This window comes from Danio rerio, chromosome 22 (genome assembly GCF_049306965.1).
Source record: "Danio rerio strain Tuebingen ecotype United States chromosome 22, GRCz12tu, whole genome shotgun sequence".
Taxonomy (NCBI): Eukaryota; Metazoa; Chordata; class Actinopteri; order Cypriniformes; family Danionidae; genus Danio; species Danio rerio.
In genome coordinates, this window is record NC_133197.1 from 7,078,515 (window position 1) to 7,102,965 (window position 24,451).

The 24,451-nt window shown below is 34.6% G+C and overlaps 2 protein-coding genes across 16 annotated transcripts in view; one reads left to right on the forward strand and one right to left on the reverse strand.

Moving 5' to 3' along the window:
• si:ch1073-188e1.1 overlaps window positions 1-24,451 on the reverse strand; it is a 74,594-nt gene that overhangs the window by 45,720 nt on the left and 4,423 nt on the right. For both annotated transcript variants that reach the window (XM_021469545.3, XM_073937171.1), the window contains exons 3-8: window positions 10,202-11,954; window positions 9,228-9,273; window positions 6,686-7,015; window positions 6,380-6,436; window positions 4,554-4,667; window positions 4,401-4,428 (exon numbers count right to left, since the gene is read on the reverse strand). The gene's annotated coding sequence lies outside the window, so the exon portion shown is untranslated. The remainder of the gene's footprint in view (window positions 1-4,400; window positions 4,429-4,553; window positions 4,668-6,379; window positions 6,437-6,685; window positions 7,016-9,227; window positions 9,274-10,201; window positions 11,955-24,451) is intronic.
• The window catches only part of LOC100006557 (uncharacterized), a 43,889-nt gene that overhangs the window by 14,302 nt on the left and 5,136 nt on the right, over window positions 1-24,451 (forward strand). For 5 of the 14 annotated variants that reach the window (XM_017353433.4, XM_001345229.9, XM_073937203.1 and 2 more), the window contains 3 exons: window positions 6,404-6,492; window positions 18,360-18,692; window positions 24,135-24,437. In XM_017353433.4, the coding sequence (XP_017208922.1) occupies window positions 18,386-18,692; window positions 24,135-24,437 (610 nt within the window). In that variant the 5' untranslated portion in view covers window positions 6,404-6,492; window positions 18,360-18,385. Of the gene's footprint in view, window positions 1-6,403; window positions 6,493-15,913; window positions 17,239-18,359; window positions 18,693-24,134; window positions 24,438-24,451 lie in introns of those variants that run through there. The other 9 variants (XM_068216416.2, XM_073937206.1, XM_073937208.1 and 6 more) reach the window with 3 other exon arrangements.

A 24,451-nucleotide genomic window follows, 5' to 3' on the forward strand; every position in this document is an offset into this window, starting at 1 on the left:
TAATATATATATATATAATTATTAAATTAGCACTAAAGCTTACAATGAGACAGACTGATTAGTACACATGGCTACAATATTAATGCCCTCCGTCTGTCTTGAGTAGGTGGGAATGAGGCCATTGTTTGAGTGTTCAGCACCACCTGCCTGCCTGTAAGAAAACATATTCATAGATAGTAAAAAAAATAGTTTTAAAAGTTTTTTCATAAACTTTTCATCAGTTTCATAAACTACATTACAATGTCATGTTTTGTACTACAACATACAGCAGGTTTGAATGCCACTGTATTTGTGCTCTTTTTTTATATACGAAATTTAAAAATCGCTAAATTATTCATAACCCTGTCAAATTCTTACTTAAAAGTTAATTTTATTTAACCGGCAAGTTTTTATTGACTGGAAATGACACAGGCTTCTCTTTAAGGATAATTTGCACTGTATCCACAGGAAAATAAAAACATTTAGATATGGTCTTACAGCTTTTACAATGTGCAGCAAGTGAAACTTGTATAATGTAAACATTCAATCCACACAGACTGATATATTTAAAGTGTTTATTTCATTTAATTGTGATCATTTTGATGACAACTAGCGAAAACCCTGAATTCAGTATCTCAGAAAATTAGATTATAACTTAAGAGCAATACAAAGAACAGATTTTTAGAAATGTGGGTCAGATTAAAAGTATGAAGATGAAAAGTATGAGCATGCACTGCACTTACTGCAGCAATGCAGCATGACATGGAGTGGAATAGTTTGTGGAGCTGCTCATATGTTATGAGAGCCAAGGTTGTACTGGTAGTAACTTTTAGCTCTTCTGTATTGTTGGATCTAGCACATCACATCTTTCTCTTCACAAAAGCCCACCAATTTTCTATGAGGTTATGGTCAGGTGAGTTTGCTGGCTATTTAAGTACAGGGTCCTTAAACCAGGTACTGGTAGCTTTGGCACAGTGTGCAGATGCCAAGTCCTGTTGGAAATGAAATCTGCATCTCCGTAAAGTTGGTCAGCAGCAGGAAGCATGAAGTGCTCTAAAATGTCCTGTGGTATACAGCTGCGTTGACCTTAGACCTCAGAAAACAAAGTGGAGCAACACCAGCAGATGATATGGTACCCCAAACAATCACTGACTGTTGTTGAAGAGTGGCTTGACAAGGAATGCAACAGCTGAAAGCCATGTCTTTCATACATCTGTACGTAGTGGTTCTTGAAGCACCGACTCCAGCTGCAGACCACTCATTGTGAATCTCCCCTACATTTTTGAATGGGTTTTGTTTTACAATTCTCTCCAGGGTGCATTATCGCTACTGCTTGTACACTTTTCCTTCCCTTCGCCTCTTTGTTAATGTGTTTGGACACAGAGCTCTGTAAACAGCTAGCCTCTTTTGCAAGGACCTTTTGTGTCTTGCCCACCTAGTGCAAGGTGTCAGTGGTCGTCTTTTGGAAAATTGTCAAATCAGCTGTCTTCCCCATGATTCTGTAGCCAGAACTAGACTGAGAGATCATTTAAAGGCTTTTTGCTGGTGTTTCAGGGTTAATTAGATTATTAGAGTGTGGCAGCAGGTGTCTTTAATATGCAAACTTTTCACAATACTAAGTTTTTCTGAGATACTGAGTTTGGGGATTTTATTAGTTGTCATCAAACTCATCAAAATTAAAAGGAATAAACAATTGCAATGTATCAGTTGTATCAGATCTGTGTGGAATATACATAATATGGAGTGGAGTATACATAATACAAGTTGCATTTTGCATGGAATTAATTAAATCAACTTTTTGAAGATATTGTTTTTGTATAATCAGCATCTGTATTTGCTCTACTAGCTGACAAAAGCAAAAGTCAAAAATGTTTTAAAATTAATGATATTGCAAATAGGACACAACATCCTTTGTAAAATAAATAATCATTACTATATACCATATTTTCTGGAAAACAAATTGGTAGTGACTTTAAGCCACACTGGTTTGAGTGTTGTGATCCAAATGCATGGCACTTTAAACATGTTTTATTTGCTGAATGCCAACCATATTATTCGCTTGTTTCTTATAATCTAGAAAATATGGAAATAGAACCAACAAAACGTATTTACAGCACCAAATTGGGTCATAAACTGCAGTATTTGAGGGTCATAATGTTAAAAAGACTGTAAACCATGCACAGGCCATATTCAAGAATTTCATTATATATATATATATATGTGTGTGTGTGTGTGTGTGTGTGTATGTGTGTGTATATATATATATATATATATATGAAAAAATAGCATATTGTGATAAAGTTCATTATTTTCTGTAATGTACTGATAAACATTAGACTTTCATATATTTTAGATTCATTACACACAACTGAAGTAAGTTCAAGCCTTCTATTGTATTAATATTGATGATTTTGGCATATAGCTCATGAAAACACAAAATTCCTATCTCAAAAAAATAGCATATTTCATCCGACCAATAAAAGAAAAGTGTTTTAATACAAATAAAAAAGTCAACCTTCAAATAATTAGTAATTAATAAGTTCAGTTATGCACTCAATACTTGGCCGAGAATCCTTGCAGAAATGACTGCTTCAATGTGGCGTGGCATGGAGGTAATCAGCCTGTGGCACTGCTGAGGTGTTATGGAGGCTCAGGATGCTTCGATAGCGGCTTTAAGCTCATCCAGAGTGTTGGGTCTTGCGTCTCTCAACTTTCTCTTCACAAGATCCCACATATTTTCTATGGGGTTCAGGTCATAAGAGTTGGCAGGCCAATTGAGCACAGTAATACCATGGTCAGTAAACCATTTACCAGTCTGCATATCCATAAAGAAGTGCTCCAAAATGTCCTGATAGCTAGCTTCATTGACCCTGCCCTCAATAAAACACAGTGGACCAACACCAGCAGCTGACATGGCACCCCAGACCATCACTGTCTGTGGGTACTTGACACTGGACTTCAGGCACTTTGGCATTTCCATCTCCCCAGTTTTCCTCCAGACTCTGGCACCTTGATTTCCGAATGACATGCAAAATTGGATTTCATCCGAAAAAAGCACTTTGGACCACTGAGCAACAGTCCAGTGCTGCATCTCTGCGGCCCAGGTCAGCCGCTTCTGCTGCTGTTTCTGGTTCAAAAGTGGCTTGACCTGGGGAATGCGGCACCTGTAGCCCATTTCCTGCACACGCCTGTACACGGTGGCTTTGGATGTTTCTAATCCAGACTCAGTCCACTGCTTCCGCAGGTCCCCCAAGGTCTGGAATCGGTCCTTCTCCACAATCTTCCTCAGGGTTCGGTCACCTTTTCTCATTGTGCGGCGTTTTCTGCCACACTTTTTCCTTCCCACAGAGGTGCCTTGATACAGCACTCTGGGAACAGCCTATTCGTTCAGAAATGTCTTTCTGTGTCTTACCCTCTTGCTTGAGGGAATCAATAATGGCCTTCTGGACAGCAGTCAGGTCGGCAGTCTTACCCATGATTGCAGTTTTGAGTAATGAACCAGGCTGGGAGTTTTTAAAAGCCTCAGGAATCTTTTGCAGGTGTTTAGTGTTAATTAGTTAATTCAAATGATTAGGGTAATAGCTCGTTTAGAAAACCTTTTCATGATATGCAAAGTTTTTGAGATAGGAATTTTGTGTTTTCATGAGCTATATGCCAAAATCATCAATATTAAAACAATAAAAGGCTTGAACTTCAGTTGTGTGTAATGAATCTAAAATATATGGAAGTCTAATGTTTATTAGTACATTACAGAAAATAATGAACTTCATCACAATATGCAAATTTTTTGAGAAGGACCTGAATAAGACCATTAAAGTTCATAACTTAAAGGTGCAGTAGGTGATCGGCCAAAGAGCTAACTGCTTAGCATATTATCTTTGGACAACGGGAATAGACTGTGATTCAAAGCCACACCTCCTGACAAAAATGACTTGTCTAACAGTAATACTTCGGCTATGGTGTCGTCCTTTCTCCAGCATGCAAAAGTAACTCCAATACTGATTCAGGATTTTGATTTCCCCGCGTCTGTGATTGTCTCGTGAACGTGTGGCACTCATGCAGGCGGGCACGCGCGAATGGCGGATCTGCTTAAATACATGCGCAGAAGTCTGAAGCTACATTTGCTGACAGACAGTTTGAGCTACTTATCGGAATTATGGGAGATGTCAGCCCGACAATACTTAATTGGATGAACATTTTTTAGTTTTATGCCTTACCCTGAATATAAAAATACATATAAACATTTAGATCATTTACTGTAATCATTACTATTAGACTGTGAAGAGACTTTCAACCCACACAACAAAAAAATGCTTCAGAAGACAATCACCTACTGCACCTTTAACTAATACTTGTTCATTTGATTCTATAAAGCACTCCTTTGCTTTCTTTCTCACAATTTAAAGTGGTTAAGTGCTCACCTGTTCACTGTTCTCCTTCCTGTGATGTCTATTTGAACAATAAGCATATAGTACTTTGGTTAATTACAACAAATTTACATTTTTACATTTCTTTTTTGTATACTACAAATTTCTCGTTTTTATCTTCTTAAATTAGCTTTCTGTAATACTTACTTTAAGTTCCTGTTTGACACTTATAAAACTAAAAGGCAGCAAAGGCAACAGCAGCATTAAAAAAAACAACAGCAACACATATTCCTGTTACATTGGCTGAAGACGAACTGGAATCTAAAAGTGATAGAGACAGACTGTATCAGTAACAAGATAACAAATGACAAAACGTTTAATACCTATATATAAAGTTGAAGACAAATGATTAGCCCTCCTGTGAAATTTGTAATCTTTTTCAAATGATTCCCAAGTGCTGTTTAATAGAATGATTTAAAAAAAAAAAAAACATAATAGTTAACAACTAATTTCTAATAGCTCCTTTATTTTGTCATGATACAATGACAGTGCATAAAACACGTGATTAGGTCACCACGAACTTTCAAAGCAACCTCTTAAAGTTTCGGGACTGCCGAAACAGCAAGAAGAACTTTTGTGGTTTCTCAGGTGTGATTGTAAGATCTAGTAATAAGTTCTAGAATTAACTTGAAACAGCTGTCAATTCACATTTCATCCTCTGAACTGCCTTTCTGTGTGTGCAGTTGTTTGTTTATTAAGCTGTGTTTATGTGCTTCTAAGTCATTGCTTTAGTCTGTTACTTTACTTAAATTTAAACCAATACTTGTGTTATGTAATTATCGTTGGCCATGGAAATGATATAAACAAGACTGGTAAAATACGATGTCTTCTATTTGCTGGATAAATGGTTGATGAAGTGTAAAGCTTTTGATTTGATTCTGTTTAAGTGGTTCGAATCAAATTATTAAAATCTTCAAGATTTGATTCCTTGAAATGAGCTAATAAACCCTGATTGATCTTTCAAAGAAGGTTGATCCCCTACATCAGGGGTCATCAATCTCTGTCCTGGAGGGTTTAACTCCAACTTGCCTCAACACACCTGCCTGGGTGTTTTAAGTATACCTAGTAAGACCTTCATTAGCTTGATCAGGTGTGTTTGATTAGGGTTGGAGCTAAAATCTGCAGGACACTGGCCCTCTAGGAACAAGTTTGGTGACCTTTGCCCTACACCCACATCTGGGAGAGTTACAGTGTGGAGAAGTCCCAAAAAAGCGTACCACCCAGACTGTTGCATGCCTAGAGTGAAGCATGGAGGTGGATCAGTGATGGTTTTGGCTGCAATATAATGGCATTCTCTAGGCCTAATACTTGTGCTATATGGGTATGTCACTGCCAAGGACTTCTGACCCATTCTAGAGGACTATGTGCACCCAATGGTTTAAACATTGTATGCTGAAGGGGTGACGTTTATCAGGATGATAATGCTCTGACACAGCAAGACTGGTGTCAGAGTGGTTTTATGAACATGAAAGTGAAGTTAAACATCGCCCATGTCCTGCACCAGATCGAAATATTGTTGAGACACTTTAGGAGGAGCGAGTCAGGAATGTTTTTTCATTCACTCATTAGTTTTCCTTTGGCTTAATCCCTTTATTCATCAGTGTTTGCCACAGCAGAATGAACCGCTAACTTATCCAGCATATGTTTTAAACAGTGGATGCCCATCCAGCTGCAACCCAGCATTGGGAAAACATCCATACACACACACACACTCATTTACAATCATACACTATGTCCAATTAAAAACGTTTTTTCACCCAAGCTAAAATAGTTTGATTTATTCAAACAGAAAAAACACAGAAGGCTAATCATTTTGTCTTCAACTATACTTTCTAATATTTACATGTGAGCTCAACAGAAATCCAAACATATGTTAAAGCTGAAGTATTACACTTGTGAACAGAATAAAATTAAATATACAGTATACTAAATATCTTCAAAGGAGAAAACGAAAAAATGCCAGGACATCTTACCATTTAAGTTATTATTTTCAATAGAATTGGAAGTAGCAGACCCCTTCTTCACTCCATCTGAAACACAAAAAAAGATGATTGAAGGTCTTACGGAGAGGAAGCTCCATAACAAGGTAAGTGTCTTGTGACTACAACTGTCTAAGAAGTTACATTTATGCATATTGATATTTATAAAACCTACAAATACTAAAGAGAAAGAAAATACCACAGTTTATCAAAGATCTGGATGACGAGAACCTGTCGACTTGACCTGAATGACGTTAACAATTTAATAAACACTGTGATGAGATTAAAAAAGCCACTCACTATGGACAGAAACATTGATGGTTTTTTCATAATTGGTGCCACTGCCGATGATCTGTTGGTGATAACCTCCAGAGTCTGTGCTTGTGGTGTTCATGATGGTCAGGGATCCAGTTTCATAGTCCAGCTTCAGTCGGCCTCTGAAACTCTCATTAGCTTTATTACACTGCACATCAGTGCAAGCAAAACTGAGATCTTTAGCGAGTCGAGCGATAAGAGTGTCGTCAAAGTAATATTTAACTTCCTCGTGTTTGGTTTTTGTAACATTAGTGTGCAGAGTGACTGGATCTCCCTCTATCACTGAAATTCCGTATAAATCAGCTCCCAAAAACCCTGAAGAAGAAATTACACAGGAGAGTTCAATATGTGACAGAAAAACAAAAATGTACTTCAAAAAAGCACTGTGAACAGGTTTCAGATGTATTACTAAAACAAAAACAAAAAGATTGTGGATATACATATTTCTGTCTTGTTTTGTGTGCTATCAAAACTTTTACACCTTGAGATTATGAAGCTACAATTTTAAGCGTTAGAGATTCAGATTCCAACTGAATAAAGTAATGAATCATTCAAAACAGAGAGTCAAGTATTCTTAAACCTGCCTTGTACACTGTAAAAATTAAACGTTATTTTACAGGTAATTTAATTTTTTTTTTCTACAGAATTTCAGTTTTTTTTTTTTATAAAAGTGAAATATCTGTTGTTTTACAGATATGTTCTGTAATAAAAAATTTTAACGTTAAATTTACAGTTACTGCTTGTATTTGGGTATTATTTGGTTATTTTCTGTTTTTTTTTTAAGAAAATGTTCTGTATTTTCAGAGAGTAACAATTATTATTTACATATTTATTTATTATTATTTACAGATTATTCTTGTAAAAACAGGGAAACACAAATACAGCCAAATTGTTTAGTGAAGACTGTAATCATATGAAGAGTAACCTCATAATGTCAAATAATAACCTATTTGTAGGCTGCATATAATGCATGCACTGTAAACTGTAAAATGTTTATTTTACTACTCTAACAATGTTGCTATTCTAAATGTTCGCACACCCGGGTTCCTAATTCTGACTGAATGCACACACAGTCAGAAGATCGTTAATGACTGATTTCAAGGACTATAAACTCAGCACACACAAGACACATCGCTGCTGAGTCTTAAATTGTTTAGTGAGCATTTCGACACATTTTCCCTTGCCGCGTTTGACCCCTTTGCTTTGTTATTTTGTTTGCTGCCTTTACGCTTGGGATTATCTGTATGGATCTGTTTGTTCCCGTTTCAACCTTTAATTGCAAGACGATTCTCTTAATAACCTGCTATTTGATCCTCAAATTAGTTGTGCAGGCATCCTCACATGACACTAACCTTGTAATGAAAAAAATAGGATATAACAGTTTTGTATTTTTTCAAGCAAATTGTTTTGGAGTTTAACCTACATATCCTAAAAACATTTGCTAAATATATTATAGTTTATTGGTATATTTACAGCATTTTATGACTACGGCAATTATTTGTAAGTAGGCTTTTTTTAATCATTCTTTAAAAGATATTTTTTGTTCTAAATTTATGTTAAAAGTGGAAAGATGTATGGAATATTTAGAGACTTCATGCATAATTACATAAATTAATCTGTATAATTACATTAATTACCGTAATAACTTGCCTAATTACAGTAATAATCATAATAATCACATAATTTGTATAATTACATTAATATTCTTTAAAATCACATTCATTAATCTGTGTAATTACAATAATAAATTATATATTTACAGTAATAATCTGTATAATTGCAGTAATAAATAGTAAAATAGCTGTAATTACCTTTTTTTTTTCGTCATTTTTTTCTGTTTAAATGCAAACCAATCAACAGTAAACTGTAACTGAATGAATTTTGACTCTGAAGTATGTCCTGTATTTTAACAGGTTTTGCATGTAATTTTGTGAAATGGTTATTCTCTGTATTTTAACAAATAAATATCTCTGGAAGCCCTGCTGAAAGTCTTTTGAATTTTTTTTATAGTTCTTTTTTTCTTACAGCATAGATCATTTTCTTCCGAATTCAGTTTTTAGTAGTACACTTTTAAGTAGTTAGAGACCCCTGACTAAAGCCTAAAGTTTACAGTGGGTCCCCCAAAACCCTAACACAGAACAACTCAAAACATACAGTACAGAATATAATTTCTACTACAATACACCCCAGTTTGCTGTAGCATAAAATAAAGTAGGACAACAGTAAATATTACTTTAACAGGTCCCGATAATTACAACATTTAATAATAAAGTAGCATTAAGAAAGTATTCTTAATACAATAATATAGATTGTATACGTGCATACCCTTGCATGGTTAAAAAAAAAAAAAAACGCTATAAATATATTTACTTTACTCACAATAATTGCTGAGAAATCCTTAATTAGCTCAGTCAAATGTTATTTAATGCTAAGTAATTAATGGATTTATGATGAGTGTGTAATGATTAAAGACAAAAACAAACAAATGAAACAATGAAAAAGACAGAAATCACAACAAGCATCTTACCAGTTGCAAGAAACAGCAGCAGCAGCAAATGACAGTTCAGGCTCATCTGTAAAACATTGCAAATTCATTAAATAAAACAAAAACTTTTTTTTGTTTCAATTTCATTTACTCATTGAATATTTTGTGCTATTCACCAGCAGGCAGGGCAGTAATCCACCTCTGTTCTCATGTTTGCATCAATTTGTGTGCAATTTACTCTCGCAAATACTCAATTCCCTGTTTGATGTAAACCCAGCATATAGTTTTATTGTACTTTATACCTGTATAATGTCAATTAGTGCTATGAAATAGCTATCTCTTTTGAAGATTAGCAGTATTTACATTTCACCGTGCATTTCCTATACTAATCCGAGGGTGTGTTCACTGTGTGTGTAAAGGGATAGTTCACGGAACTTCACCCCATATTGAAAATTCTGTCAGTTTCCCATCTTTAAGTTGTTCAAAACTCATTTGATTGTATGTCTTCTACTGAACACAAAAGAAGATATTCTGAAGAATGCTGGTTGATGCCCACTGACCTCAATAGTAAATCCTTTCTTACTATGGATCTTACGGGTTGAGCACACATGTTGTAGAGTTTCATTTTCATTATTTCTCATGGTGGAAAAAATAAGTGTAAGGTGCTGTTTCTCCTTCAGAATTTAACCGGATATGCGTGTAGTAAGGCTGTTTCACTATTGTTTAAGCTAGAAAATGACTAAAGACCTATTTTAAAATAAGAGAAGTGTGAAATGACACAACGCCTTGTAGAATCCGGAATATGTGAGTGTTGCATGACTATATTTTGTATTTGCATAGAAAGCAGTTAAGTAATTTGGTTTTTGGATGGCGGTAGAAACCGACACCTTTCCGGAAATCACGTTTTTATAAGAGCTTACACAGTCAGAAAAATCACACTCTACAAACAACACACACATACAGGACATTTATACCAGTATCTGTTCCATTGAATCATTAAACTACCGAGTACTCACTTTCTTTATCTTCTGCTTTTCCTGTAGTATTTAAAGGAGGAAGTTGCCACCTTGAGTAGTCGGGTGCCACCTGCTGTAGATTGTGTCATCTTGTTTTATGAGTGAAAAAACAAAAAAACTGTAGTAATTTAAAGTAAATACTAGTGTTTTTGAACCATATACTGCAGTAAAGTGCTTAAATGAATCTGTTTTGGTTATAATATAGTTATCATGCTAACACAACAACCACCCATTGCTGTAGTTTTCTTTAACTATAGAATATATTACACTAACCACAGCTTACTTAAGTACAAAACTAATGAATACTACAATATTCATAACTTTTGATCAGTTCACTACTGTAGAATTACTTTAAAAGTGTTGTAGACATTTGATACAGTATAATACACTTAAGTGTGGTTAAAAATACTATAGCATTTACTATAAATCAATATAGTATTTTTATGTGAGTGTTACGACTTTTAACTTTTTGGTATCTAGGGTTTAAAAGGTAACATTTAAGGTGATAATATTTTGTGGTCAGTTGGTGGCAAAATATCAACACGACAACCAAAATACTGCAAAAAGAAGTGAATTTATTTACAATAGTGAAAGGAAGTCGAAAAGTAATAAAATATTATTTACAAGATCTCACAACATAAATCAATCAATATAGATTAAAGATGGTGGGGGAAACGAGAGTTAAGTGGCACCAAATAAATGAAAGAAATATAACAAAAACCCCAATTCTAACTATTAATTACCCTCTAAACTGTCTAATACAAAACAACCAAACAAAAGATCTTCAGCGGTTTCACGCTATAATTAATCTACTCTTCTAACCAAATATACGAAGAAAACTTACAGCGGGTGACGCTCACTTCTAAACTAGTGTGTTTAGATAGTAGAGTTATCTGCGTGATGCAATATGTATGTCACGTGACAACTAAGCTCCTCGAATCCAAGGGCGAAGCTGAAGACAGACGTCAGGGGATTGCCACATATACACATCCAAGACGGTAACAGCGATCAACACAAGAACAAGACCAAAATCAAAACTAAGTTCACGTCAACATCACAGCACATAACAACAAGCCAAAAACACACACAAAAGCAAGCAAAGACCGCAAGCAAGACAGAGCAAAAGCAGAAGCTTCCCCGCTCGCATCCCTTTTAAACTTTGAGCTCCTGTGCTGATTGGTTGTGAAGTTGATGACGTCACAAGGTGTAATTGAGATTGACGTCTTCACGGACGAATGGGATACTGGAATGGGCGAACCTGAGAACTGACAGAGAGAGGAGGAGGGAGCAAGCAAGAGAGGGAGAGAAAGAGAGCGCACACACACAAGCAAAACAAACAGGCATATACATATGACTGTAACAGTGAGTATACTGTCAAAGGGCACACAATATTGTAAAAGAAATTACAAATTACTAACTGGCCACTTTATTAGTTACACCTGTCCATTTTCTTGTAAACGCAAATTTTCTGCTGCGCCATCTGGATGGTAGGGTCAGAATTTGGCATCAACAACATTAAGAGCATGCATCCATCCTGCCTTGTATCAACAGTTCAGGCTGGTGGTGTAATGGTTTCTTGGCACACTTTGGACCCATTACCAAAATAAACACTTTGGACCCATAGTACCAATTGAGCAATGTGTCAAGTTGTCAACACCACAGTCTACCTGAGTATTGTTGCTGACCATGTCCATCACTTTACGGCCACAGAGTACCCATCTTCTGATAGCTCCTTCCAGCAGGATAACACGCCCTGTCATAAAGTGCAAATCATCTCAGACTGGTTTCTTGAACATGACCAGGAGTTCACAGCAGAGCACCTTTGAGATGTGGTGGAATGGGAGATTCGCATCTGACATATCTGCAGCAACTGTGTGATGCTATCATGTCAATATGGAGCAAAATCTTTGAGGAATTTTTCCAGTACCTTGTTGACTCTATGCCATGAAGGATTAAGGCAGTTCTAAAAACAAAAGGGGGTCCAACCCTGTAGTACCTAGTACCTAATAAAGTGGCCAGTGAGTGTAGAAAAAAAATAGCGCAAAGTTACAATAGAAATAAACAGTGCTTTAAGGTTTTGGTGGATATATATTTTATATATATATATATATATATATATATATATATATATATATATATATATATATATATATATATATATATATATATATATATATATATATGTAGAGTGGTGCAAAAAAATGTTTGCACCTCACTGATTTTTTTTTTTTTTTACATGTTATCACACTTTAAAGAGCCTATATTATACATGAAATAGGTTCATATCTTGGTTGTAAGGGTCTCCAACAACAGTCTAATATGCATGCAAGGTCAAAAAACACTTTCATGGTCTTATAATCTGCATTTATTTTTACCTAATTATCCCAGCGACTCCTGTATGAATCGTCCAGCGATTCATTTGTTCCCAAACCCCTCATTAGCGCGAAGCTAATCTGCTCTGATTGGACCAATGACAGTCTGTTGCGATTGGTCGACTGCCTTCAGTCAGAGAGTAACATGCACAACAGCTAATCAGCAATATAAAGTAATCACAGTTCATACACGCTCGATAGTGTAGGCGTGGATTTTAGCTGCCAGTGGGTCAATGTAAATACGGTCGATGGACTTGAAAATTCAGACGATTAACTATTTTATTGAGCAAAAACTCCAAAAACTGTCGAGGAGATATCCAAGCTAGTCTCACTCTGCTCTTTTCACAGACACAAACAGACACAAACACACACACACACAGTGCCATCGTCTGTGCACACAAACACAAAAACACACACAGACCTCCGGGCGACAACGCGCGCACGCACGCACGCACGCACGCACGCACGCACGCACGCACGCACGCACGCACGCACGCACGCACGCACGCACGCACGCACACACGCACGCACACACACACACACACACACCTCCGGACGACAGCGCACGCACACACACACTACCCTCGTCCACGGAGCTTCGTAAACAAAGCAGCACGCGATAAGAGAATATAGCCAGTTAACCTGATACAGTACATGCGGTTACAAGTAATAAACCACAACTAAATACATTTGCAAGCTAGAGTCAACGAGGCAACTTTAATCGCACGTACTTACATTTGAGAAATGGAGGAAGAAACCCATCAAACGCTGATGAAGTATTCTTTGTAGCATGTAGTTTGCAGTAGTTTGCAGTAGTTTCCAACTGCTTGGTTATTATGCTGAGGTTTCATCTTTGGGTAGAGACTCAATAATATCCATCTGCAGTGTGACTTCAATCGACCGGCATGTTTGTGTGTGTGTGTGTGTGTTTGTGGGTGTGTGTCAGAGGGCGAGGCCTCAGGTTTGAAATCTCCCGGGTTTGCACGTGCACGTGAATACTTAGTTTCGTTCGTACGTCATGGCGAAACACGTAATGACTCGGTATCAAGGCGACTCGTTTGAAGCACTATGAGTCGACTCTTTTATAGATGAATCAACCGTTTTAAACACTGTACTCTTACAGATTTAAGCCTTAGCTGGATACTTCACTTCACTTAGAGCTGTGTTACACACTACATGGAGGGGAATTTTCAAAAACCCATAATATGGGCTCTTTAATGTTCCATATCATCAAAAAAATAAAATAAAAAAAAGTCAAGTATAACAAGTAAATGCATCATGCAGTTTTTAAATGAAAGTTTTAATATTAAGAGAAAACAAAATCCAATACTACATAACCCTGTGTGAAAAAGTGTTTAAAAACATTTGATCCACTTCAAATGTTGACTACTGTACTCTTGGCAGTTGCACCTGCTCCAATTTGTGTAACTATTGCAAGAATTTTGGAAGAAAAAAAAATAGAAACATGTGATATTATGTTGATACAAGTTAAACAGACTACAATATATCTGTATTTTCAAATGCACTGTGCCATTGACAGTGTCTTACAATTTGATTTCACACCACTCTCCAGCAGATGGCAATGTTTCTCAGAGACACTAAAATCAATGAACAAAAACAACCTATATGTATACTGTAGGTATTACATCACAGGATGTCTCTCACAGGAATTGAACATGCCACACAACTGTCCAGCAGACGGTAATGTTTCACAGAAACAAACAAAACAATTGATTGAACTGAATCTAAGTTAACTGACTAACACTTGATTTTGTGATGATGAATGTGTCAGACTGTGTAGTTTTTTTTTTTTTTTTAAACCTGTCCTTATATCCATGTGAGCTGGAAGTATTTTGAGAGGAAATCTACATAATGAGCAGCTTATTTATGCCTTCAATGTAGATTTAAAGGGACAGTTCATCCAAAAATTTAAATTTCATATACATATTAAAGAGCTCATATTATGGGTTTTTGAAAATGCCCCTCCATGTAGTGTGTAACACAGCTCTAAGTAAAGTAAAGTATCCAGCTAAGGCTTAAATCTGTAAGAATACAGTGTTACAGTGTTTAAAACGGTTGATTCATCTATAAAAGAGTCGACTCATAGTGCTTGAAACGAGTCGCCTTGATACAGAGTCATTAGGTGTTTCGCCATGACATACGAATGAAACCAAGTTATTCACGTGCACGCGCAAACCCGGGAGATTTCAAACCTGAGGCCCCGCCCTCTGACACAAACCCAGACACACACACACCCACACACACACACACACACACACACACACACACAAACATGCCGGTCGATTGAAGTCACCCTGCAGATGGATATTATTGAGTCTCTACCCAAAGATGAAACCTCAGCATTAATTATAACCAAGCAGTTGGAAACTACTGGAAACTACATGCTACAAAGAATACTTCATCAGCGTTTGTTAAAGGAAGGATCAGTAAAGAGTAACTTACTGCTGGACATGTCAGGATGGGTTTCTTCCTTCATTTCTCAAGTGTAAGTTCAAAGATGCCTCGTTGACTCTAGCTTGCAAATGTATTTAGTTGTGATTTGTTACTTATAACCGCGTGTACTGTATCAGGTTAACTCGCTTTATTCTCATATCGGGTGCAAAGTGGAGGAGGTAGTGTGTGTGTCTGTTTATGCGCGTGTGCGTGCTCAATATGTGTGTGTGTGTGTCTGTGAAAAGAGCAGAGTGAGACAAGCTAGAAGATCTCCTCGACAGTTTTTGGAGTTTTTGCTCAATAAAATAGTTAATCGTCTGAATTTTCAAGTCCATAGTCTGTATTTACATTGACCCACTGGGAGCTAAAATCCACACCTACACTATCGAGCGTGTATGAACTGTGATTACCTTTATATTGTTGATTAGCTGTTGGGCATTTCACTCTCTGACTGAAGGCAGTCGACCAATCGCAACAGACTGTCATTGGTCCAATCAGCGCAGATTAGCTTCGCGCTAAGGAGGGGTTTGGGAACAAATGAATCACTGGACGATTCATACGGGAGTCGCTGGGATAATTAGGTAAAAATAAATGCAGATTATAAGACCATGAAAGTGTTTTTTGACCTTGCATGCATATTAGTTGTTGTTGGAGACCCTTAAAACCAAGATATGAACCTATTTCATGTATAATAAGGCCTCTTTAAAAAAAAAAAAAAAAAAGTAACAATGCTGCTTTATAAACTAAAAAAAAAAAATCAAAACAATAGAGTTAAAGACTTTAAAGGTTATACTTTTAGAAAATTAAAGAGATGGTGTTCTGTGCAAATGATGCAGTGAGAGTTACTGAATAGCAAAAACCACAATGTGGAAAAAAAAATGCCTCAACCAATCTAACACTGTTTTGTAACTGCTGAATAGCAAAAACAACACAACACTGATTCCTGATGATCCACTAGAATCCAGTATAAATCTCACCAGTGACTCAGACTATTTAAGCAGATTGTTTTAAATATATAAAGCTGTTCTGTGAGGAAAGCGACTGCATCTCAGGTTCTTAATAGCGGAGCAGGAAGCAGCTTTTAACCTACATACTATACACACATCAAACAATTGGACACTCGTGCACCAGCTCTGTCCATCCAGATCACACACGCTTCTGAAGAACACTGACCGCAGCAGGTTTCAGTTTGACTCGCAACACCAGCTTGACTCGTTAAGACTGAAAAAAATGTTTTATACAGAACCACTTGTAACATCTGAACGATCATAAAAGCAGTTAAAATCATTTGTTTTATTGTTATTATATTGAATTACTCCACACAGTTTATGACTCTCCTACTTCTGTGAGCTACATTTCAGTAGTAAAGGATTATATGTATGTTTTATGTTTTTAAAGGTTTGATAACATTTCTTCAATCTTTCATTTTAAAAATATTGTTATTTAGAGCCTTTGTTTTAACAGTTGGTCAAATTTACAAAAGTTTTCATGTGCTAAATATTAAACAGATGCAGGAGTTTGAAAGCATATGTATTATTTTATGTAAACATTAGTTTTAAAATCTGAAATAAAGGCAACTTTTGGTATTTTATGTAAAAATATGATGTAAAAATGCTCTAAATTTAAAAAGTTTTTGAAACTGGGAAGAAATATTCAGTATTAAAACAGAAAAAAACCCATTTCGTAATTTTTTTTGGTCTCAAATGGATAACTACAACTCATAAATCATACATTTTTTCAAAGTGATAACAGCAGCAGAACATCATGTTTTCACTTTTTAATGTATACAAAATTTAACTTGATGTTAGGTCAGCTTAATGTAAAGTATGAAAAACTTGAAAAAGTTAATCCAGTTCAACTTCAAGTAAAAAAATCATTATTTTAAATCAACTTTAAGATGTAAAAAAGTGTTTAAATGTACACTTTTTATATGATTCAACACATACACAGACTACATGTATACATTATAAATATTAGGACATGTTCGGTGTGTGTGTGTGTGTGTGTGTGTGTGTGTGTGTGTGTGTGTGTGTGTGTGTGTGTGTGTGCGTGAGTGCGCGCATGAAAAGGAGGGTCAAAATCGAAGAATGCATCTCACACACAGATGAAGAGACTGTGTGTCATCAGCACATGGTCTTGTTAGATCAGACACTGAACTATTTTTAAAAATGCTTCAAATGTTCATTTTGTTGTGTTTGGGCTTCAAGACAGGTAAGTTTATAACTTTAAGGCTTTATTTCTTTTTTATAAACTAAACTGCTGCTACTTTCACTTTAGGTAAACCATTTTAATTTTCTCTTCTTTACATTTAAAACAGATATACTTGATATAACAAAAGATACAACAGTTCTACAAAGAACCTAAAATGTTTTTTGTTTATTGTTTTTTTTATGCTTGAAACCATAATTTTAAATAATTATTTAAAGATTTGCAATGACAGAGCAGTGATTTAGGCGTCTCATGTTACCATATACTATAATATAGCCGTCTATTATTTCAATCGTCCATCGCCTAGTAATTAAAGTCTTTTGTGAAGGGTAAAATTAACAAATAAAAACAAACAAACAAATATATAAACAAATAAATAAAATAAAAAAGTCTTTCAAAATACATTCTCTAAAAACTCCCATGGAGGATTCCAGATATACCAGAAATCATCAAATGTCTGATGCAAGTCATACAAGTCCGTCTTTCTAAGGGTATGAAATGGTAATCTGATCTATTCACATATTGGCCGAAGGAATGTTGTAGGAGAAAATCACAACAAAATAACTTTTTTTTTTTGCTAGATACATGTTGTAACACAGATTCTAGTCCATGACTAAGGTGTAGAGCAGTTTCACAATTCAGAAGATACATTACTGAAGATATAGGGCAAAAGGTTTACCAATAATCTTCTGAACTAATTTGTGGATTTCTAAAATGTATAAAAAAGTAGTGTTACAAAAACGTGCTTTTTGAATTTTTAAGAGCGAGACTACTGAAATACAATGATTTTACCCATTAAGTATGTCGCATTTAGTTTTCTGTTGCGTCTCTGCTGGTATTATTGATTTCATATTTAATTTTGAGCAGTATTGTTCTCATGTGGGATTGTTTTATTTGTGATGCTGGAAGTTTCATCACACATATGGACTTTAGAGTGTTCAGAATTTAGAATGTTACCAGAATTTGAAATCAGCCACTCTTCTTAAATGAAGCTTGCCATGCCACTATGGAATACAGTCTAAAGTTCTAAAACTGTTTAAAAACTCACTTCAGAGAGACAGTTGAGAGATTCAAAACTGTGTAAAGCAACGGTCAATAAATCTGACCCTGTTCTTGTTTTCCAGGTGTGTTTGGCTCCCGTAGGAATGAAATGCAGTCATTAATAGTGACGGAGGGAGATTCTGTCACTCTACACACTGGTGTTACTGAATTACACAAAGGTGAATTAACATGGCACTTCATTGCTGATAAATCTCTAATAGCTCTTATTAACAGAGCTTATGAGGCCTTCTCCACAATGGATGGTCCTAATGGGAGATTCAGAGACAGACTGAAGCTGGACAATAACACTGGATCTCTGACCATCATCAACATCAGATCTGAACATGCTGGAGTTTATGAAGCGCAGATATTTTCAGATAATACATCATCAAAAAGATTTAAAGTTACAGTCTATGGTGAGTACAGATTGTTTGTCTTGTCCTTTAAAATACAAATAACCTGTTTATAAAGTAATTTTCCAGCTCATAGCTCTTTTGGAGCATACAGTCAAATCAAGACACAAGTATTTATATTTTGTTCACCTCATTTTTCTTTAAGCACTAGTACTTATTGATTAGCTGCTGAGGCTTATTGTTTAGATGAGTACTTTTTACAATACCTACTACACTCAAAAAACTGCTGCTTGTTCAAACTGTTATTTAAAATAATAGCTACAAAAAAGGGCCCCTTTGGCAAGGACCAACAGATTTAAACTTTAATTTCTTCCTTGTGGGATTGATTTGCTAAATTTTAAATGGGAAGAGTTAGCCACTGTTTGTTGTGCTATTAATGTTTTTTTTAATGTTTATCTTAAGTGTGTTGTATGATATACAGTATATGCTGTAAATCTATTATGCTTAAGAACAAATTGCCCCAAAAATGGGTAAAGTTTACAGTAACAGAAACAACACATTTCTTTATTTCTTAGGACAATTTTTTGGGTCAGTGTTAAATACAAATTAAATTTCCTAGATTATATTGATTTGTGTTGGGACAACATGAATGACATGAATCAATTGTTTGGAACCCTACATTTTTACATTGTGCACTAAAAATGACTTTTTTTAACGAAAAGTCAGTATTACAATTTTTTTTTTATTATTACTTCAACACATGTTAATGCGTTTATCAATATTCAACTACATTTTTGAAGTTATGCAAAGTTTAATTTAATATTTTGGATCAGTTTAATTGATACAAGTTTAAATGTCTGGAAACGTTAATTTGATTTAACTAAATAATTAAGCCAACAAGATTTTTTTTTGTGTGTAATATCTTTCTGGTTACAACTGCGTACTTTTATATTATAACTATTCAGAATTGCCAAAGAAGATTTTAAATATTAAAAAAATCTAACAAGAAACATTTGAAATATCGTTACCGTTAGTGGTATCTATTAAATATTATCTTTTGTACTAAAATAGCAGCTAATCAGTATGCGCTTCGTAATAAATAGTACTAGTTTCCATTTAATAGGTATTTAATAAGTCCTAAAACTATAAATAATGAATAAATACTGGTAACAGGCAATAAGAATTGTTAATAAGTATCCCATGCGGAATCTGGATTTTTTAGCCCATCATTGAGTCTATTTATTTACAAATGTGTGTACATGTGTTTATTTATTCGTTTTATATTAACTTCAGTGATATTATTGAAAAATATGGACATGTTGATATAAATTATGTACAATACAGTTTGTAAAGTAATATTTTCTGTGGTTCTTTTCGTATTTAACATTTTACTTTGTTTACCATACAAGTGGTGCTAATTGGATTTGCGCTGTAAACTTTAAATGAAGTTTAAAAGATATTTCTTTTATTTAAACGTCTTAAGTTTTTAGTTGCTTTACTACAAAACATGTTCTGCGTAAATATACCAGATTTTGCATTAAATTCTACACAGAAATGTTAAAAATGTCGGCAAATTCTGCCTGATCCTGGTAATAAGGTACTAGTTCATAATTTAAAAAAAAAATTATAAATTAATACTATTACCTTATGAATAAAGTATTCACAAATAGAGTATTCACAAATAGAATATACATGCTTTTTAAAAGGGAACAGTTGATCTCTCTGTGACGGATCTCCACAATTCAAAGTCATAATAGTTGGGTGTCGCTAATGAAGATGACTGCTGCTATTCAAAGAGTAAAAATAGATCCTAATAAATGTGAACCAAGACCATAAAATCAGTTATAAGGGTTAATTTGGAAAACTGAGATTTATACATAATCTGGAAGCCAAATAAAAACGCTTTCCATTGATTTGACAGTTTTTGTTTGAAATACAGGTAAATAAAATAGGAAATTTAATAAATTTAAATAAATAAATAAAATGTTAATAAATGTAAAAGTCTAAATATTAGGAATAAAATCACCTTTTAAGATGTCCAAATTAAGTTTTTAGTGCATATTACTAATATAATAATAATAATAATAATAATAATATACATTTACAGAAGGAAATGTACAAAATGTCTTCATGGGACATGATCTTTATTTAATATTATTACGATTTTTGCCTCATAAGATATATTGTTGGTTATTCCCAAAAATATTCCCGTTCGACCTACAACCTGGTCCAGGGTCACAACTAATTTTAGCATCTAATAAATACATTTTTAAAAAGTACTAACTAGGCCCACAAAGAATCTGAATGTGCATAAATCCACAGATTGTTTTTGTTTGCCTATCATTGAGTATTTATTTACTTATTAAATATATTTTATCACATTTTATATTACTTCCAACAATATTATTGAATATGCAAACATTGATGATATATGTACAAAACAGTTTTTAAAGTCATATTTTAATTCTTTTAATAGATATGTTACATGAATGACTTGCTTTGTTTACCAAACAGGTGAATCTAATTTTGCATGTTTTTAGTTACTTCACTCGGAAAAAATAATAATAATAATATCACTCCGCAAAACTCTTTGCAGATTCTGTCTGGCCATGCTAATAACTTAAGAAGCACTAGAATCAAAAATAATAAGCATTCGTCTCTAAATCATCAGTTGTACTTAATGAGAAAGATGCTAGTATTTAAATAGCAATGTGAAATAAATACTAGTTTGTTTTATAAATTAAATGTTAAAAGTTATATAAAATCTTTATTTACTCTTACATTCTTAAGGGTTAGGGTTAGGCCAGTTGTGGTCCCACTGACCATGTCCCACTTGTGGGATTGTCATTTCTGTGTCCTTGGGAGTTCTGTACAACACATGGAATATAGAATGTACAGAATTTTAAATGTAACTGACAAAATTTGTCTTATTGATTAACGGTTGATGCGTCGGCATAGTAACTAAAATGGAAAACAGCGTAACATTATAAAATTAGCAGTTCAGAGAGATGCACTAAATACTGTATAGTAAACTTACTAGTGAAAAGGATACTTTTTAATTCACATTACAGACTTATGAAAATAATAAGTAATGACATCTAAATGATAATTAGCACTTATTGAGAAGGGTCTAAAAACAATTTACTGATAGCATGAAAACAGACACTAGATTATCTTATTATTAAAAATGTAAACATGATTTGGCATCGACCTCAATTATTATGTAAAGTCTGATTACATTTACATTATTTGAGCTGTAAAGCTGATTAAAACAGACTTTACATTTTTTAGGGATTTAAGGTTTTCACTATAAAAAATATCTGTATATTTTACAGTTTTTCTGTATTTTGTGATTCATGTTTTTTATTTCAATTATAATTTTGAATTGCATTGTGGGACTTTATCAACTTTTGAGGTTAAAAAGTTTAAAAGTGACTTTTATTGGCGTTTTTTTTTAATAGTTTGGAGCAATATATTTCCAGGGTTAACATTTTAAATTACAGTATTAAAATCTGGTAATAAACTACAGAGCTTTCTGTTATTTTACAGACTTAATACTACACATTAGGGCTGGAAAAATATGACATTGCAATATTTTGTTTTTCTGCGATAAATAGTGCGCTATGAACACAGTTTCATCAGATGCCTTGAATAACTCTATTTGGAAAGTGTTCATTAATTCAGACGGATTGCAACAGGGAATTGAATCATGCATCAAAATAATAAACAAATTAGAAGTGATGATGCTTTATGTTTTTTTTCAAACTGCACTCAGGTACAGAAATTGGAAAAATCAATTGTGAAAAAGCCCTGCATTAGCTTTATTTTATAATTAATAAAATAAAATGTATCTCAAACCAGTAGCCAACCTTTTAAATGGGGTGGTTCTATTTTCTCAAAAAGTGAACCTTTTTGCAGTTATATGCCTCATTTTCTATTTAATTATGAGATTTAAATACTGCATTTTAGTAACATTAAGCACTTTTTTTTTACTGGATTAGCTTGTCGGATGGTCATCAGAACCACACTTTTTATATACTAAACACATTTCCTAAAGATTAATAATAAAGAAATGTGAAATAATACTGATTTTTAAAATACATATTAAATCACATATTAAAAAAAAAATACAGGAATCTATTAAAGTTTTAAAATTAAAAACTGTAGTCTATTTTAATTTATTAGGCAAATAACAAATTGACCATCACATTTAACCTTTCTTAGGCAGAAATTGGCCATTTGAATAAAAAAAAACTTTTAAAGCATTATAATAATAATAAAAATATAATAATAACAATAATAATAATAGATGTAAAGCCTCACAATTTTTCTAGCCTCTATTAATGGATAACAATAATAGGCAAACTAGTGTTCAAATCAATTTAATATAGGCTGATTTTGGTGCATCACACCTTTTTATTGCTCATTTTTTTGCCTCAGGAATATGCTTTAAGATTTATAAAGAAGTTACCTGTGAATTTTTTTTCTCAGTTTAAAAACAATACAGTAGAGAAAAAAGTATACTTACAGCAGAATATTTGTTAGCATTGGCCAAAACTGATTAGCTGAAGTCACGCCGGATCAACAGCCAGAAGGGGACTCTGCTTGGACCTAAAGACTTTTTCGATGGATTATTTTCACTATTTATGATAGCATAGCAGTCATAATTGCACAAATAAGCTCATGCATGGGACAATTTCTGGATTCTCTGTTGGTGAAGGATGGGTCTTCCAAACCACCTGAACCCCTCCTGGCTACGGGCCTCTATTTACGGTATTAAAGTTACAAATAGTACAATTTCTTGTGATTAACTTTTCTTGAAATGTTCATACAGTCACAAACCGAATAGGGCAGACTCAACTTAAGACTTGTCACAACTCAACATTGCATATCTTGCGATGTGACCATTGCCTACTGTATGTGCGCATTGCAGTATCACTGCTAAAATGGATATATTGCGCAGCCCTACATATTATTTCTTATACAATATGTTGTTTTAAGGGCGACACTGTGGCTCAGCATTGTTGCCTCACAGCAAGAAGGTCGCTAGTTCGAGCCTCGGCTGGGTCAGTTGGCATTTCTGTGTGGAGTTTGCATGTTCTCCTGTGTTAGCGTGGGTTTCCTCCACAATTCAAAGACGTGCTATAGGTGAATTGGATTAACTAAATTGGCCGATCCTATGTGTGAATGAGTGTTTATGGGTGTTTCCAGTGCTGGGTTGCAGCTGGAAGGGCATCCTCTGCGTAAAACATATGCTGGATAAGTTGGTGGTTCATTCCGCTGTGGCAAACCCTGATGAATAGAGACTAAGTCCAAGTATCTATATCAGTCCAAAACTATTTAAACATGTCAATGTAAGTCACTCAAGGGATCAAGGTCCCATAATGCAATTCATAACTAACATCGCTGCTGTAATATTTATTCTTATTATAGTTTGAACTGATCAAACCTGATTAGACTATTATTATCAGTTCATGTTGCTGTTTATTATCTTTTATTTTCCAGCTCGCCTGCCTGTTCCTGTCATCATCAGAAACTATTCCCAGTGTTCTTCCTCCTCATCTTCAACATCCCATTATAACTGTTCAGTGTTGTGTTCAGTGGTGAATGTGAGCGCTGTGAGTCTCTCCTGGTACAAAGGAAACAGTGTATTGTCCAGCATCAGTGTGTCTGATCTCAGCATCAGTCTCTCTCTACCTCTGGAGGTGGAATATCAGGATATAAACACCTACAGCTGTGTGATCAACAACACCATCAGCAACCAGAACACACATCTGGACATCAACACACACTGTCAGCCATGTCCAGGTATGTGTCACCAA